A 19,760-nucleotide genomic window follows, 5' to 3' on the forward strand; every position below is an offset into this window, starting at 1 on the left:
AATTGCAAGATCGAATCGCCATTTAAAAGTTAACGGGATCCGATCGCTTGAAATCGCTCTACATATAACGATATAAAAGGTAAAACCCGACTCTCTCTTCTTCTCTTCCACAAAGAGAGAAAAAAAAAAAAAAAAGAGCGAAATTTTTTCAGACATTCTCTAACGTATATCCACGAAAATTCGCTGATGCTAATGAGGCGATTAATTGCGAGATTTCCGTGGAAATTTTGGCCGGCAGTTCGGGACGGAGGATGAAAAGGGAGGTGGAAGGAAAAGGAAAGAAAGAAAGAAAGAAAAAAAGGAGAGCGAGCCAGACGGAAACGGGGATAATTAGAGAGGGTGGGGTAGGACAAAGGAGGGAATAAGCAGAACTAGACTACTTTGCACTTTCGTAGGCTCCAGGCTGTCGTGTACAATGGTCCCTCATCGATATTGTCTCCGCCGACAAATTGCTCCAGGCTTTCGATATCGATCGAGGCGACCTTTAAACTATTCCATTCTTTACCATACCTCTCCCCTCTTTCTCTCTCTCTCTCTCTCTCTCTCTCTCTCTATCTCGCGGGTTTTTTTTCGACCCGAGCAATAATGCATATGCATGCGCGAACGAGGAGGCGAACGAGAGAATACTCGTTAATAAAGATTGAATCGCGTCGATAGGTGGCGCGCGTGGTGGGCCTCGCAAACACGCGACTTCCGGCCTGCCTTTGATCCCACTGCTGGCCGTGGACGGCGCTGCGCCTCGGGCAGCGCGTCCATTCATTTCGAAAGGTAATTTTAAGTGAAGGAAAGTTGTTGTTGTGGATCGTGTGGATCGTAGTTCTCTGTTTAATTTGTCGAGGAATGAATGAAAATTTGATAGGGAGGTTATAGATGGAATGATTTTGGAAAATTTGAAAATTGAAATTGGTCTAATTGATTTGGCAATTGTGATGTGATGTTCTTCGATGAGTTATAATTAATGTGGATTATAATTAAAAAATATATATATAAAGAGAGAGAGAGAGAGAGAGAGACTGCAATTATTTTTGAATTTTCTTTAATTTCAATAATAAACTATTAAGGGGTAATTTTAAAAATTTAAGTTTTTAAAAAGTTAGAAATAATTATCCAAGAATTTAAATACTGTCTGATACGATGGAACACGAGTGAATGGATTAAAGCTTCGTTAAAGCCATGAGACGAGGTTGCGATTATTTTTGAATTTTTTTTGTTTCTTTTTTTATATAATTCACGTAAGCTAATTTAAAATCTAAGTCTTGAAAAAAAATAAATCTCATTAAAGGCTCGTTAAAATCGTGAATTCCCCAAATGTTAATCCAGCCAAAATGCATTAACCTTGCGAAATCGTACATCCTTCCGTCGAGAAAAAAAAAAAATAAATAAAAAAAGATCGAAGCATCGATCTCTTTTTTCCTCCCTTTGTTCCACTGTCGAACGAAGATTAACCCTCGATGCACTCTGATGTCATCGTTATTTTTTTTTTCTTTTTTCTTTTTTTTTTATCGTTCGACCAAGAGATGTAACAATGTGAAACCGTACTCTCTTCCATTTTTTTTNTTTTTTTTTTTTTTTTTTTATCAGTCATCCAGGTTCGGTGGAAAATATCTGGATTTCATATTCGAGGCAATTTTTCGGGATACGGGTCAAATTAGTTTTATTATCAAAAAATATTTCAAAAGTTTTTGCTCAATTTCCGGCTCGACGCTTGTAGTTAGAGGTTTCGAGAAATTGACCAAGGTTTACACAATCGATTTTTTTCTCTCTCTCTCTCTCTTTTTTCGATGCTTACCAACTTACTTTGTTAAACCATCGAATGGTAAGCTCATTTCATTGGAATTTCCCCACCCCCTCCCCTGTAATTTTATTCCTTTTTTTTTTCTTTCTTTCTTTTTTTCCCCAAGTTAAAAAATGCACGATGAGGCCGCTTTCAACTGCGATTCCGAAACTGTTTAATGAATACGAGGCTTGGCAAAAAAAAAAAAAAAAAAAAAGAAAGAAAGAAAGAAAAATTCTGCTTCCATTTGTATTATCTTCCGCTTATGGAAAAAGCGGGATTCACGTTTCATTAGGCATAAAGGATGTGGGGTAAAAAAAAAAAATTTTACTCCATGTTTGACGAGTTATTATACCTATTATATGGAAACATCGAAATTTATTCCATTTTACAAAACGTATAATCGTGTTAGAATTTACAGAAAGATTGCACTAACACTTATACTCAATCTATTTTATCTGAACACGGTGAAATATCTTTTTAAAAAAAGGGAATTACGAAAAAATTGTCATAGCGTTAAATTAAGTTTCTGCGCTATTTTATATTTTTTTTATATTTTATTTTATATTTTATAAAATGAAATCATTTGGAAAATAATTAAATTAATTGTCGAAAATAGGCAAATCCTTTCGAAGAATACACTCGCTTGACTCGTGCATTTCTCTGAATACGATTATGTAAGAAGTTTCTCTTCGAGGACCGATCCCTTTTTTTTAAGGATGGAAACATTTTCCTTACTTCCTTCCGCAAGATTTCCAACGATCACCCCTCAACTTAATTTTCTTCCCTCGAAATTTCATTGTTTTCCATGGAATAACTGTTATTCGAAGCGAAATTTTTAAACAACGTTTTTTCTCTCTGAGAATAAATTAAAAATTTAGATTCTCAGACAAAAAAAAATCAAATCTAAACTAAAATCGTGATATAATCACAATAACAATAACAAAAATATACAATATCCCAATCCATTCTATGAAAATAATGAAAATTAATAGCCACCGAAGCAAATTAATCGAATACAATTTCCATATCGTCGTCTCGACCTTAATACAACAAAATTTCCCCCTCAACAATCCTATTCGTTCCCTATTTGATCGCGAGATTCAATTTATAACACGAGCGAGAAATTGCCTTCCCCTCCCTCCTCCCCTCCGAAGAATCCCCCCAAGGAAACGAATACCCCCCCTCCCCCTCGACGAATTATCACAATTTCTTCTCGTTTTAACAAGCCACTCGAATTAATTAATTCCTCTCTCCCATTCACCTTTCTCCCCCCTTCATCACCTCTTACACACCTCCAACCAAGAATTGGGCATTCTTTCTTTGCCCCAGTGCAACCCCCTTCCTCCTCCTCCTCCTCCTCCTCCTCCTCCTCCTCCTCCTCCTCCTCCTCCTCCTCCTCCCCCTCCCCCTCCCCCTCCCCTCCCCTCATGGTGCAACACACAACAAACGATGTTAGTCTCGAGGTAATAAGAATGAATTTTCAAGAGAAGGGAGGAGGGGGGAGGGGGAAGGAGGAGGAGGAGGAGGAGGAGGAGGGTTTCTCTCGAGAAGCGGTCGGGTGGAATTTCTCGTTATTTATCTCTCCTCGCCATCCTTCTCTTCCCTTCTCTCGTAGTTTTGGACGGTGTCTCTCGCGAGACACATGGAAGGAGGGAGGAGGAGAGAAAAAAGAAAATGGAGAGAAATGGGAGGGATGAATTTGTCTGATTGATATTATCGAGCGAGTGGCCAGAAATTTTGGTTTTGCGGATTTTCTTTTTCCCCGTGGATGTTGACGGAGGGGGGAGGGATGTGGAGGGGAGTGGACGAAAGAGGGAGGAAGTTTTTTTTCCTCTTTTGGAAATTTTAGAGATGGGATAACTCGCGGGGAGGATGAATATTGTTTGAGAAGAAAGGAAGAGAGACGAAGGGAGGAGGAGGTATTTGGAAGATTTGTTGAAAAATTAAATATCGTGTGAGAGAGAGAGAAAAAAGATGAAATAAATAATTTTTTTTTTTTTTTTGAATGAAAATTTTTATGAGCGAATAATTTGTCAAATAAATAATTGGATATGAGAGGAGAGAAAAGAAGAATAAAAAGTGTATTTGTAAAGAGATAATAATAATACATCGTTTGTTTAAATAAATATATTGCACGAGAAAGAGAGGTTTGTTTCGAATAAATCAAATGTTTTTCTAGAAATTAATTTTTTTTTTCTTTTTTTAAGATCACTGAAGTATGATTATTATCTGTTTTTTTTCTTTCTCTCTCTTTTGACCAGTGTATAGTTTTATTCGCTCGATGAGAATCCTCTTCGATAATTTAAAAAATTGAAAAACTCTTGGCTACCACTTCGTCGAAACTAGAAATCAAGCTCACACTTAAATCCCCTATACCTCCAATTAACGATCTCCAATTCGCTTGAATATCGGCGAACGACGGTATTATATTAATACTTTGTATACGAGTATATGTAAATAAATAACGAGAAAAATGGAAGAGAAATACTTTGCGACCATTGTGTTATTTATAATCTATTCATTATCGGAATGGAACGATAGAATACAAGAGAAATTTTTATAACGTGAAAATTTGCCTCGCTAACGCGCACTCTAATCAAACGCGAGTTTGATTGAAAATTTTTTACATAAACGCCGAAATGATGTGAATCGCGATCGAATTTACAAGAAATATAAAGAAAATATGAATCTCTTCATTTCTTCCTCTACACGATTCTGACTAAATTAAATTAAAAAAAAAAAAAAATTTCGATCCTTAAAAACCCATCAAACAGAAATGAAAATCTTTCGCCTTCCTCTCTGATCGAGACCGATTTATAACCGATTCACGAGCCCACTTTGTTTCAGTGTGCAGCGAGAATCCAGGTCTGAGCGGCCGTTACCACGCCGGGCTTTGGAGTGGAAAACGGTGGTCCTGTTGCCGGTTGTCGACGCGTTCCGCCGAGGGTTGCGACACTTGCAGCTCCTGGTCGTCTAAGCCGTTGAACGCGACCAACCCGTCCTCCACGTCCTCCGTGCCGAGCTTCACCTCGGCCGCCGGGAGCACTGTAGCCGCCACCACCACTGCCGCCATAACCGATCGACCGCAGACGACCAACTCGGAGGCCAACAACAATCCCATCGTTCACTCGCAGACTCGCTCCACCATCGGTTCGTAATCAATCAATTTTTATCATTGGAAATGTATTCTTCTTTTTTTTTTTTGTTTTTCTTTGTCTAACTCTTTGACGGTTGTTTGTAGCTGAGAGGTGTAAGAAGAACGCGAGAGATTGTTTAGACGATTTGTATATAACTCCTTGTGTGTTTGGAAGGAATTTTTTTTCTTTTCCTTCGGATCGATTACCGTTGAGAAACAAGCGCGAGGAGAATGTGTGTGTGTGTGTACACGACGAGCGACGTAAGCCTTGTTTATAAATACAGCGGTTGAACGAAGGATATATCTCTCTTAAAGGGAATATTTCGAAACGTATCGTGACGATACATTCAAGTCGAATCTTGATCCCATGTTTTACGAAAGGAGCGATATGTGTGTAATTCGAAACGATATTCGTTATGTATTCAAGTCTTATGAGATATTCTTTCGAAAGGGATCATAATATAAAACGAAATGGATCGATTCGATCATTCGATTATTATATTTATATATATACATATATACCAATAAGTGTTAATGAAAAATGAAATGATGAATTATTTACGGTTTAATACGATCGAACTCGGAACGGAATTTAATTCGACGGTACGAGGCAGACAACCGTCGATTCCGAAGGGAGATGATTGGAATTTAGAAGCTGCTAAAGGGAATCCTAATGGAATCCTGTATTAACCTAGCGGATGTTTATGACCGCCGCGAAGTTTGTCTTGGAATTAACGCTAATATTTAACTCGAGATGGACTCGGTAATACCGGAATACGAGTGAAAATCCGAAGCAACGGGCCGCCAGATTAAACGGAAAACTCTCGGTTTGATTTTAACATCCGTGATGCCGAACATTGTGGGATTAATTAAAATGTTACCTTCGATCTTTCAGATCCTCTTACAAAATCTGAAATGACAAGGTGTGATCAAGAAAAAATAATCAGATTATCGTTTTATAAAAATTGTATCAATTAGATTTTCTTTCCTTCGATAGTCAATTTTTTTAAACGGAGAAAAATGTATTTACAGAGATAATCGTTATTGGGATAATTGGTGATGCAAAATAGAAATGTGGATCATAATCGTAAAAAGTTAATAGTCATTATCGATTCTTCGAAAATTCGACGAATATATTAACATTATGATATAGCAATATTTTTTGTTACGTTTCTATAATAATCTACATATTTGAAGAATAAAAAATAAAAATTGAAGAAATGCACAAAAGGATAAATAAGTTGAGTATCAGTAAGTTAATGATATTAACAATTCAAATTATTTTAATGTCGGGTGACTTTTCTAAATATATTCTCTGATCTTGAAAAAAATCCTTTTTTTAAGGAAAGAAATAGGCAAAGCTTGGATTTGGCTGAATTATCAACATCCTGAAATGAGATTTTCTTGGATTTCTTCTTCTCTTGGATAAATTTTGTGCCAGTATTACACAACATGGTATTAAGTTCTCGACACTGCACTTTGTTTCATCTTCGAAAAGGTCATAGTATGATGAGTTTTCCTTATTTTTCTCTTGTAATAATCTCGTACTAGAGAAAAAAAATAAAAGAGAACACATTACACGCGTGATCACGAAGCGATCGATAAACGAATTAGACAAACCTCGCCTCAAGGTAAAAAGAAATAAAGGAAATAAGAAAGTTCAGAGGTTAGGAAGTATGTGTTTCAATTCGATACACACGTTCTATTCGTGTGTCACTTGGCGAAGATCGTACGTTTCAAAGAACAGAGAGCCACCATGCGAGACACGGAAGTAAAAAGAATATAGAAACGAACGTGCCTTTGACACGTCGAGCGTTTTACTCTTTTTTATCGACAGAGAAATGGTGTCACATGAATTTCGCGTTTTTAAACATTTTCTTCGAAACTTCTTATAGTTTGACACGATATATTCTTACGATAGTTAAACGATTTATCTCTATCGCGTGTTTTCTCATACTATTCTCAATAATATAGCGTATATTATTAAAAAATTTGAGATAATTTTTTATTATTATAATTATATTTATCGATTAACCTAAAATTCGAATCATACAGTAGGTACAGTAGAACATCTATTATTTGAACTGTACGATTTTCTTTATCAACAACAACCGTGGAAATGGAATTTAATTTAAAATTTGATTTAAAAGAACTGAATATATATATACATATATTCAGAAACGGATGTCTCGAATTTTCACAGGATAGAAATTCCTGAGCTTGAAGTTTCACAACGAACCGAGCTAATACTCGACTGCTAATTTCATTAGATCTGGCAAAGTGTTAATGCTACAAACTGGCCAACTTCTAAGACACGACCGCAGTTGCGCGACGACGCTTGTTCGGAGGATGAAACTCGAGGAAAATAATTATAATCGGATGAGATATTCCTTGGAAACGGAACAGCTGTATACCACGAGTTGTGGAAACTGTTTGCACGCTCGAGCACGCTCAAAAATGGATTCGACGAGTAAATGTGAGAGATTCGAATCGAAAGCGAGATGGAAGCGGAAATTGCTGGATTATTCGATTAGTAAAATCGTTCGCCTTCTTCTTTCCTCGTGAACGTTACGTGGAAACGAGTCAAATTTTCGTTCATGAATATTTGGATCATTATGATTTCTTGATCCTTTTTCCAATTGTTATAATATCTCTTTTCGTGATTTCATTCAAATGGAATATTTTATTACATTATTCTGAGGGATATCGCGTGATATTTTTATTAACGCAATGGAAGAAATGTTAAATTTATATTCGTGAATTAACGTGGACACGTATTGTTAAAAAGAGATGAGAATTGTAAAAACTTTCTTTCGTCAGGGACATCGAGATAAAATGAAAAAGGATAGAACGAAAGCAACTTATCAGTTATAAATTGATTATATTCGTACATTGTCAAGAGAGGATTACAGAGGATTCACAAGAAATTTTCGTTCGATGATAAAGAAGATTGAGATTGAAAATCAAAAAATGAAAAATTAATCATAAATTAAAATAAATTATGATCATAAATTAATATATAGGTTATGTATATTATAAAAAATTTCTTTCAACTTTTAACAAGAGTTTGAAGAGATTTTTATTAATTAAAGAAAAAAATTTTTCGATCCGGATCGTTTTCGTGCTTTTCAATTTTTAATTAGCAGAAAAGATTATCACTGCGAACGTGAATTTAATTCGAAAAAGAGATCGTAAGAGAGAAGTTGAAAGGCGACTTGTCTAAGACTTCGTTTCAGATTATGCCGCTGTAGATCTTCTTCTCTGGTTTTTCAAAACGACAAAGTAAAAATTTTATTGCCTCGTGCACTTTGCTTCGTACTTTACATCGTACTTCCACGTAATCTTCCGCGCCTCGAAAGCGCATCCCGTTATGCGAAGTATACCCTTTTAAGTATCTTTCTGGAATCCAGAAGTTGGATAAGAAACAGAGGAAAATAAAAAGTTGCTTTCCACGACGTTTTACCACGACGTTGGATGGCTTTAATTCGTGACCGAGTCGAAGAATGATAAATGGCGACACTCTTCTCAATTTTTTTCTTTTTTTCTTTCTCGCCTTTGTTTCGTCTTGCCGTATTCCTCTTTTGTGTGAAATCCAGTTTTCCTCGATTCGAGACGAGGAAAAAAGTTCCTTCCTAAGTTTTCTAAGTTTTTGAAGTAGCGAGAAAGTGTGTATTTTTATTCAAAATCCGCCGTAATTTCTTCCTCTCTGTTTTACAGAGAAACAAGTTGAGGGAGACGTGAATGTAAATTAAGAGGCAACGGGTAGAGGAAAAGTAACTAGTTTTCTCAACCGGTTAATTCTTTCTCTTTCCATCGAATCACAAATGATCGAAAAATAGAATGCTGAGTGATTCTCAGAAACGATGTGAAGTATAAAAAAGTCCATATATAGTGGGGATAATTTTATGAACCAATCACTAATACGTTACTTACCAGCTCTTCCATTATCGAATCACTCGATCGAAAAATGGAATGCTAATGGATTTTCAGAATTAGAAAAATATAGCAGAAAAAATGGTTTCAATAATTTACAATCTATATAGTATGGATCGAATGGCCAATATTTCTGATTCATTATAATTGAGTGAAGTGAAAGAAAAGTAACTAGAAATCGTAGACTACAAAGTGTGCAGATAGAGAATAACTAGAAAGACAAGTGTGACTGTAAATTGAAATGGTGGGGAGAGTCGCTAATTGATTCGACAGAGGTTGTGTAGTCTACGGCTATCGAAGCGCCCCGAGCGGTCTTCTTCCGCAAAGTATTCGATTGAAAAGTTTCGTACGGAACTTGAACCCATACTTTCGCTTCTTGTTACCGCCTCGATAGTTTGGGTAACAAGTAACGTCAAAGTGAGCGACAATGGTGATTGTCGATAAGTGAAAACTTGGTGAAAATTGATAGAATTCTCTGATCGATGTGCAATGCAAGTTGATACATTTCAACAAATAGACAAATGTTTTTTTAAAATTCATCGACAACGAAAAATAAATTCGAAAAATCTCGAATTTCTCTCTCGATGATATTAGCATAGATCGATGCGAAATAATGTGAACAGTGTTTGGACAGGGAAGTTTCGAGGAAGTTTCGCAATGGTTGGAGGGGATCCGATGGAAAAAGTTGGGACTTCTGTTCGCGGTACCGGTACTCGAGTATTTGATAAACGATTCCTCTCTCTCTGGTCCGGTTTCTACCAGAAACTTTCGTTTTTCGAGCAGAACACGGAACGAACGGAGAGCCGGTGGTGGTAACTCGACTAGGAAACTCGTGCATTCGATTCATTTGCATGCGTTCCACGTACACGACACACGACTAGATTTTCACTTGGAATTTAAGACTCGATTTACACAGACGACACCGGTCATAATGTCGTTAGAGCTCGGTCACACTACATTTAAAGTGGTAATCGATTTTCTTCAAAAACTCGTCGAGGATTTGGAGATTTTTCTTGAGGACGTGATACGTTTTCAGAGTCGGAATTACAAAATATTTAAACTATTAATATTCAATTTAAGCATTAATTTTTCTTTGAATTAATTAATTTCAAATTTCACTTCAAGTTCGCGTATGTGAAATTTGCAATTTATTTCCATACGATCCAATCGAGTATTCGAAATGTGTACACGAAAGTGTGTGAATTACAACGTGAGATTTTTTTTTTCTTAAATATTTAATCTTCCATAAAACTTAACGATTAAACTGCATAATTTTCTAGATATCCACGGGATAAGAAATTGCGTTAAAAAAAGGAGGATTAGACTTTGCTTTAGACGTTGAAATATTCAATTTTCATGAAACAATCCTCTAACATTTTTTCCAATTTCATCCGCCATTTCGAGGCAAGGTTATACCGGCTCGAATTAATCATCACGAAAGAGGATTGGATAAAAATCTCATCCTCTCTACCTATGGATCGCTGGTGTAAATCATATTTCTTTATATGTACGTCATACGTAAGGTACCTGAAATTTCATTTACAAAAAAAAAAAAGAAAAATATTCGACCAATCGTCTACTGTTCTTCGTACTTCTTGCTCTGAATAGATAACAAAGAATCGATATTCAAATCGTTAAATAGAAAATTCGATAAGATTTTATAGTATAATAAACGTTTAAAGAATATATCGAAATTTTATTTTTATCATTAAATTTAATGACGTTTACTGATTATTGGTCGTGATATTTTTTGATATTCGAAACGTTGGCAGACTCGATTTTTCTAATGACTTCGAAATCGAATTAATATAACAATTTTGAATTTAAATAAAAAAAGAAAAGAAAAGAAAAGAAAAATTCTTTAAAAATATTTTATTAACTTTAACATTCTATTTTGTTCAGAGGACGAGATCAACTTTGGATTTAAACGAAAAGTATGGATAAGGAAAAGAAGCTTCATTGAAAAATAAGTCCACAATAAAACGAAATAAATATTACTCACAGAATTTTCATTTTATGAAAAATCAGCAGCTCGTAAAATCCAATAGAAACAGATACATCGATGAAAGTTATTTCTAGTCAAATGCAATTTAGGCTAGGGGCCGGAAGCAAGCAGTGGCGGATGAGCGTTTGCGATGTAGAGGTATCCGTCTAATTGGCTAGACGTTGACGGGTCAGTACACACCATATCCGGTTCTCAGCCGAAGCTCAAAGCCTGGATATATACCGATAATCGAATTAAGAGTGGGTGGAGTGTCAAAAGTGTAACGAATGAACCATTGAATGGAGTTGAAACTGTCGAAAACACTTTTCCAGCATTGACCCAATATACTTTTCAACGGGGGATCAGAAATTTTCGGTTGGACGGGAATATACACGAATATTCGGAAACTTGCTTTTTCAAATGTTTTTTCCCCTCTCCTCGTTTTTTTTTTTTTGCAATTTTTTTTATAACCGTGATAGAATATCTGAAATTAACGGAGTGTGCACGATCATTCGTTTGAATCCAACAATGTTGTTTGTTTATACTAAAAATTTGTGGAAACGTGGAATCACAAATAAATTCATTTGTATTTCTCGCGTATAACTTTTAAAAAGAAATTAAAAATTTTATTATCAAAATTTATTTTAAAAAAAAAATCATTGAAGTTCTTTTTTTTTTGTTTCATCCCGATATCTTAATCAATTAACGAGATATAAGAAATCGAACTGTCCATAGCGATTAAGACACTAGTGAAGAGAGAATCAGCGATCTAGTAATTTATATTTTTTCCTAGAAATGTATCTTCTTAGAATCGCGTTTGTCACTTGTCTGAAGTCAATGAGACGAGTGCAAGTGATAAGAACAGAGATAGGTAAATGATTAAAAATCTTTTTCTTTACACGACGATATCTACAGAACCGGAAGTTCTATTGGGATGAACGAAAATGCATTTTAAAAAGCAAGAATCCACGCTTCATCCTTCGCTATTCTTGGAGTTACAATGATTTAAAGATTATTTAAAGATTTTCCAATCTTGATCGGATTTCGAAGATGAACAATTAAAAATTATCTCTTCTTTACACTACGATATCTCCGGAACCGGAAATCATATCAGGATAATTGAAAATGCGTTTTAAAGAGCAAAGTTTCATCCCTCTAACGATCCTTCACTCATCGACCGGAAGTCACTATCCCCGGAGTTACAACGGAGTTCAAAGTTTTCTTAATTTTAATAGAATTTAATCGAATTTTAAGCTAAATTACGCGACTTTACCTCCAAACACATTTCCTATTCATCATTCATCCTTATGTCACTCTATTTCCCATCGCTCTTCGTTCTCCCCAATAAAATATCATTACTCCCACGATACGGCAGAAAATTCCTCGAGAGTTTCTCGAATTAATTTCTCGATCGCGTTGGTGAGCAAAAGTAATTCGGAGTGAAAGGAATTCTCTCGTTCCACGGCCGCCAATTATCCGGAAGTTTTCCTTTCGGCCGGCCTCCCTCGTCGATATCATCCTAATTGCTATCGAGCGCCTTGGTAATCCATTAGCGGGCCAGAGATGGCCTAGATCGCCGGCCTTGGAAGCTTCGCCACGGCCTATCCTCCTCCTGCCCTATCTTCCTTTCCACAGAAGAATCTATTCGCCCCCCGATTCTATCTACTCACGCTACATTTGATGTGGGAATCGCGTTGCTTTGCATCCGCGAGGATTAATGGAGGAGAAGCGCGTTTCGAAACCGTGTGAATTGTATATATATATATATATATATACACACATATATTATATTATATACACATATACATCGATACACGATTCGAGAGGCATGATGGATTTTTTAAAGAATTTCGGATGACGTTTCGGATATCTCTCGAATTAAATATTGAATTTAAATTTTAAAAAAAATGATGATATGTATATATATACTGTTGTATTTATTTTTATACATTTGACAATATTATTATTCGATCTCTGTTGATTCTGTTGTAAACATATTTCGTATAATAATAATTACAAAAATAATGCGACGAAATATCAAAAATGTTAATATCGAAATCATTATAAGCAATCGTTGCTATAATCACGATAATATCGTGACGAATCAAATATATATATATATATATGTACGAAATTACTCGTCATTTATTATACGCGATGTGGGTTTAATCCACACGCTCGAACGTTAAAATCCATCGTCGAATTGTAATCTTTTCGAACATGAAACATCGACCGTGGTCATTTTACAATGGATACGGGGACGTAGAAGCCGTAAATCCTTGAATTTTATTTCGATGAATTATCCTCCCCTCCCCTCCCCTCCGGATATTTATATAGAAGGTCGCCTGTTTTATTCGTGTTTTCGTCGATATCCAGCCACCTATTGAAATTCAGATCGAAGGAGCGAGTGTTTCGATTTACGGATTAACGGATTACGGGAATAATGGCCGGGTATAATTCGGGTTTTTGTCGAACATCGGATGCCATGATGAGCAGATCTCGGCCCAGGAAATTAAATTCGTCGATCCTTGACGAATTTTTTTCCTTTCCTCTCGAAGTTTGTCTTTTCTTTTTTTGTAACTCTGTTTAGCTTCTTTACGATTTCGATTATTCGATTTTTTTCGTAAAGTTTTAGATCGAAAATTTTTATGAAGTAATCAAATTATGAAGGAGAATTTTTCTCTCTTGACTTTCACTTCCTTATTTTTTTTTTTTTTTTTTTTTTTTTTTTTTTGAAATAATTTAATTCCGTGTTTTCTCCACGTCATCATCTCATTGATGATATACTTTTTTTCTGTAAATCAAATATTGCGAATATTTTTCGTTTTTCGGAAATTTTACTTTCTATATTCCTTTTTCTTTTTTTTTTTTTAATTTCTTCAGTCCAAGATCCCTAATTTATTTGTTTTTCTTTCGTCAGAACTTAACTTTTCATCGTTTCGCCAATAAAGATAAGAGTTACATCAATACTCGCCAAGGAGGTTTTCACATTTCGAGGAAGAAGCATGATTATTCATTGTACGGCCGATCGATATTGCAGGATGATGATGTATCCGAAAGCGTGGAGCAGCCTGCTATAAATTATAACGGCGTATTAGGGTGTCGAGGCGCTCCAAGTCTCGGAGTATTGCATACATAAATGCATGCCTGGCCCTGTTGGGACAATGCGCCGGACCTGGCTTCGCTCAATAGGGATCGCTGAAAGTAATTTCGAAAATTTTAATACAATTATCGCACGCTTGACGCATAAATTTCTCTTCTTTGGAAAAGAAAAATATATTTATAGTTTAATAAATAGAGAGAAGATTGAGAAAAATTGATATAATGATTGCCAAGATTCTTTCTTCATTAGAAAACGTGATCGTTTCATGGTCTGAATATTTGAGAAAAAAAAATTGCTATCGTATTTTATTATTATTCGTTAATCGTTCTCGAAGAATTGTTCGAGAAAAGAAAAGATTCGAAGATTCGAAGATCGCATCCTCGAGGATATTTACTCGATCAAGCACGCGAAACGGTCGTTTAAACGAGCAATTTCTATAATTAAACAGAGCAAACTTATCGTCAAATTGCTCTGTTACGTTGCCGAACGTTCTTCTCCAACGAGCCGTGCAACGAAGAGATATCTGCACAATCTTTAAAAAAGACTCGAAACGATCAAAGGAAGAACCATCGAGGCAAGTGCAACTGCGTGACCAGGTTAATCCTCGAGAAACTCGAATATCGTGTTTTACTATTGATCCTCTTTCCTCTCTCAGACTTCCCTTCCCTTGGACGAGCGTTGAGTTCGTTCTGGACCTCGTACAATCTCTAAAAACAGAAAGAAAAAAAAAAAAAGACAAAGAGGATCTAAAAAAAGAAGAGATATTAAAAGAGTTCAACTCTCTGTCTCGATGGATTTTCTTCTTCAATTAACAATCCTCTTAGTCAAATATTTATAATGTGATATTCGAGTTAATTGCCAGGATCTCTTTTTTTTTTCAAGACGCGCTGCCGCCAGACGTTCTATACCTCCATCCTGCTTTCCCGAGAAAAGTTTTTATTCTCTTTGTCGACGCGAATCTAACTAGTTACTATTTACGCCCACGCGTAGCGCCAGTGTCGATGGCCCCCCTGAATCCATGCAACCGTCGAGAGTTTGTCCGTAATTCACGAGTCGTGGCCGCGGAATCGCGAGAATGCGAGATAATTAAATGGAATTCGTCCAGCTCGCGTATAATTCGATACATCGAATCTTTTGATAGTATTAACCTCGTTAAAGTTCATCATCCTCTGATTCGTCTTGTATTTCTCGAAAGTCATCATCCTAAAGTGATATATTTCCACGATTGATTTTCTAGATTTTCTAAATTATTAAATTTAAATAATCAAATCAACCGATTCTCAGATCCGCATTTTCATGAATTTTTAATAAAAAAAATAATATTAAGAAAATTACGAAAAATAGGTTTTCAAATCAGTCGAGTAAATTTTTTGGAAGAATATTTGGATAAGTATCGATTGAAATTTTAAACGTATATGAAATTAAGTATGAAATTAATAAGATAATAAATATTACTGTGCAATTTATCTATAATGTAGTATTTTTAGGCAAGGCAGATCTCTCGCAAAAACCTTAAACTGCTAATTAAAATTATCTGATAATCTTCGAGGAGGCTAGATGAAATACAAATTCGAATCGCAGGGAATAAAGGAGACAGACATCGAATGTCTCGGGCCATTCAACGGAGGATAAGCAATCTTCGAATAACGCGTGCTTCAAACTCCCATAACGAGGATTTAAGGATCTTCACCGCAACTCCCTTCATTTTCTTTCTTTTCTCTTTTTCTTTTTTCTTTTTTTCTTCTTTTTCTCAAGAGAAAAGCATCCGCTCGAAACTTTTGATTTCTGAACTGATTACTCTTACCCGAGAAGAGATCGTCCTCTCTTTCCCAGAAGTCGAGTTTTCTATCTTCAATTTTTCTTTTCCCCATTTCTTTTTTCTATCTCTCTTCTTTCTTTCTCTCTTTTTTTATCTAATCCTTTTAATCCAACGGTATCAGCCTCTGACACAGTTCCGTTATATTAATGGCGAGGATGGAATTAACGAGTTCGTTTGAACGACGAGACGCGCGACAGCCTAGCAAAAGCAACGCGTGCAAAAACTGACGAAATTATAATGACCCTCGACGCTTGCTCGCGCATCCTCCCCTCTCCTTTTTCTTAGGGAACTCGTCCTTGCCAGATGAATCGCCATTCCTCCTCGACGACACGCGTCGTTAAACGTTTCCATTAATTCGAACGTGTAATTTCGACTTCCACTTCTTCTTTTTTACGCGAGAAATGATCGGTGCAATCGTCCAATAGTATGCTTGTTTAATCCATAAAGAAGAAATTCGTGTTGATGAAAAGGAATCAAGTTTTTTTCTAGATCTTCCGAATATATATTTGATTTGCCAAGAAAACGATATAAAAAAATTCATTATTTTAATACCGTGTCGATTTTGAACATTGGAAAATGGAATGAAAGTTCGTATAATGTAGAAATAAAAAGATATAATAATGGAAAAATTTTGAAAATTTCATGTATCGTTATAATAATAAAAACATATGAGAAACCTGCAAATTACATTCGTAAGATTTCTTAGACATAATTATAGAATGACTAGAATGGAAAAATCACAAACCTCAAAATAGCGTGAAAATAATTACTATTTATGCCCACGCGTGGCGTTAGTATCGATGACTCTCTGAATCCATGCAGACGTACGTCTCGAGAGTTGGTAACTCGAAGAACGAAGCAAAAGTTAGAAAGAATGTGCGTTAATCCAAAATTGCAGTGTTTAGGAACTCGTAAAACAGTTGCTTGTGAAAACAGAATCACAAAGGAAGCCCTCGTCCAACTATCAAACATCCGGCAAACGAAATTCCTTTTAGCATGGAACGTCCGCAAATATCTTGCAGATATTATTTAGAACGCCTTCAACCGTCTTGACAATTTTACTCGGGTCGCGAGAGAAAGAGAAAAAGAGAATCCAGAGGAACTGGTACGACGAGGATCTTTAGCTTCAGAGAACGAAGAATTTTGAAAGTTTCATCGACGACACGAGAGCCAAGGTGTTTCCACTTAAATCGCGCGCTGCACGCCGTGTTTGCCTCTATCATTTTCAGAGTACCGTCTCTCATTTCAGACGTCTTTGAGTAAGTTTTCCTTCTCCTCTCCTGGTCTGAAAACCTGGTCTTAAAACCTGGTCTTGAAGAGGTCCTACCGGTGTAACTGTGCAGTCGCTCACAAGAAGAAGGTCAGCTTAATAGGCTGCCAGGTTACACAGCAGAACCGTTCCCCTTCGTATGCGCGTCCCCTTATTTGCTTGCGAAACGTTGCTCCCGATCTTGAACCATGGGAAAATCGCTTGGCTTATTTTTAGCTCGAAAATTTAAGAATCTCGACTAACGTCGACGAAGTAGGTAAGATTTCTTTTTGTTTTTATTATAGTAATTTCACGATTTATTTTTCATTTCGTTTTGATTTTTGATTGAGAATTTGGGTTTAGGAAAATTTATTATTAATTTCAGATGCTTGAATTCGTAGTTACGGAGATAGGAATTTGTATTATTGAGTGGTGCAAGTTGTGATCTGTGATACAAATCAAAGAAGTTTTAATTGTTTGAATCATTGATTGTTCCCGTGATCATAGTACAGAATTGAGTAAATTCTAATAAAATAATTCTGATAAAATATAAAAGATATAAAAGATAATATTGGCCAAGATGCGTAAAACTATGCTCGATCGATCAAACAGGAGTGTTAACTTCCAAACTCTTAATTGTTCGAATCGACTCGAAGAAACTTTTCTTTTTAATTGAAAGAAATCTGGACTATCTTTGGCCAAAGAACGAAGAAAAATATTACTTTGATACATTAATGAAAAGAATTTTAGTGAAAAAATAATTTTTGTGAAATTATTTTTAATAAGATAATTTCACGCGATTTTAAATAAAAATTCAAGTCTCTATCTCTTTAAAAATTTTATCGATTCGTATCTTCATTAATGATTTATATATCTTATCGAAGAATATGTAACTGTAATGCGTAAGTAGCGTGAAACATATGTTAACGTCAATGCGCTTTTCATATGCAATGCATTTGTTGATGTTTGCTTAAAGGATGGGTGACCGTTTTTTTCAGAGTCGTCGCCTTTCATTTTATCATATATATTTCATCTTCTTGCAATCAATTAATTTAATCACATTCTTTGAAAAAGAATTGATTGTGATTTTGATTGAATTGAGAGAAATAATTTCATATTTTGAGACATAAAAAAGTCTTTGTCTAATCAAAAAAGACGGTTTTTTAAATCTAGGGGAAAAAGGAGGAGGAGGAAAGATATAAGGAAAAAGAAAGCATATATTCTACAAAGAAAAAGAAGCTTTTCTAATAAATAAAAATTCTTAATGAAAAAAGTAAAGAAATTCCACTAAATAAAAAATAGAAAATAAAGTAGAGAAAAATTCTGGCAATAAATAAAAAAGTTTTGGAAAAATCTTCAAAAAACAGAATTGTGCAACAATAGAAAAAAATTGTTGATAAAAAAACAGAACATTAAAAAAGAGGGAACTGAGGAAATAAATAAAAGAAAAAAGAAACAGAACAAAGATATTTAAAAGCGTGTATGGAATTCATGTTAAAAAAGAAGAACGCGAGAACATTAAAATTCGAATTTTAAAACAATAAAAAATACGAGGAGAAAAAGTATAAAGACAAAAAATATCAGAAATGAAAGAAATAATAAATGCATCATAAATTACAACATAAAATTTCAAAATTTCATTTTTAATGGACATCAGAACTTTGTATCTTCGTATATGATCAAAAAATATCGCCAAATACTTTCATCAAAATTTCCTTTCAACAAAATCTATCCCTAATATCGAAAATGCATGTAATCCACACTAATAATTAAACAAAAGCCAAACGCAGCAAGTTGCGTCTTCGCTTCCAAGTTTCAAAATATTCTCATATTAATTTCTCACGATTTTAGATGCTGTTAAGATACGAGAATCCTTGAGAATCTTTGGCAAATAAGTTAAAGCTTATATATTCGCCAAGATTTGCGAGGGAAACGCGATTAAGATGGGGGGAGACCGGTGAACTGGGATATAATGAATCGTGACAGTTGGTGGACTTATATACTTATAAAGATCTGCGTATTACCGGATTTCCGGACCACGTTCCAACATCATCCTCTCCCAAGTGTATAGATCCGGAGAATTACGTCGCAAACGCGCTTGGCCTCGTTCCCTTTATTACTTATTTCAGAACGTGGCGCGTCATAGATAATAGCAATTTACACTGACAACACCGAACACAGATATTTTTTTTTTTTTCCCCACTGGAAACTAAAGTAATTTCAAAACTGTGTTCAGTACTTTACAAAAAGTTTTAGACAAAAGTTGAGGGAATGGTTTCGAGAGAGATAAATTATATAACTGTAATTATATACGAAGTAGATAACGCGCGAAGATCAAGTTCGTTTTTTTCCCCTCAATGGAATCGCGTGTTTCTCTCAATGGATTGGAAAAATATCTTATATCGTTGAGGGAAAATTGTCCGAACGACGAAATTTCCGCTTAATTCTTAACAATCTCGACAAGTATAATGAAATATTAAATAAATTCATCTTGAAATACTTAAAACTCGAATCGATTCGGTGCAATGGGATGGGTGGGGGACATTCGAGTCGAAGGACGGCGATATCGTTTTCTTTTCGGATCGATCCTTCTCGTATATCCGTTGTTTCGACGCGTCCCAGGGGGGAGGGGGGAGAAAAGGTGGCGTTGGCGGCGAGAGCGCGTTTCTCCATTGTCGACCGTTTTTCCACAGGCTGTAAACGCGTTATTAGGAGGTTTTCGCCCGCTTTTGTGCGTGCACCGTGACCCAGTTCCCCCG

General features: G+C 35.6%; 1 protein-coding gene and 1 long non-coding RNA gene across 4 annotated transcripts in view; both read left to right on the plus strand.

Annotated features, from left to right (window-relative positions):
* Positions 1-19,760, plus strand: part of LOC122711723 (tyrosine-protein kinase Btk29A) — a 159,448-nt gene that overhangs the window by 25,278 nt on the left and 114,410 nt on the right. For all 3 annotated transcript variants that reach the window (XM_043930736.1, XM_043930737.1, XM_043930738.1), the window contains one exon: positions 4,625-4,927. In XM_043930736.1, coding sequence (XP_043786671.1) covers positions 4,625-4,927 — 303 coding nt within the window. The remainder of the gene's footprint in view (positions 1-4,624; positions 4,928-19,760) is intronic.
* Positions 8,860-12,542, plus strand: LOC122711736. The gene is made up of 3 exons (XR_006346169.1): positions 8,860-10,056; positions 10,127-10,369; positions 10,749-12,542. It is a non-coding gene; the product is annotated as an uncharacterized LOC122711736 (long non-coding RNA).

Source organism: Apis laboriosa, unplaced genomic scaffold, assembly GCF_014066325.1.
Source record: "Apis laboriosa isolate Shangri-la unplaced genomic scaffold, ASM1406632v1 scaffold17_cov146, whole genome shotgun sequence".
NCBI lineage: Eukaryota > Metazoa > Arthropoda > Insecta > Hymenoptera > Apidae > Apis > Apis laboriosa.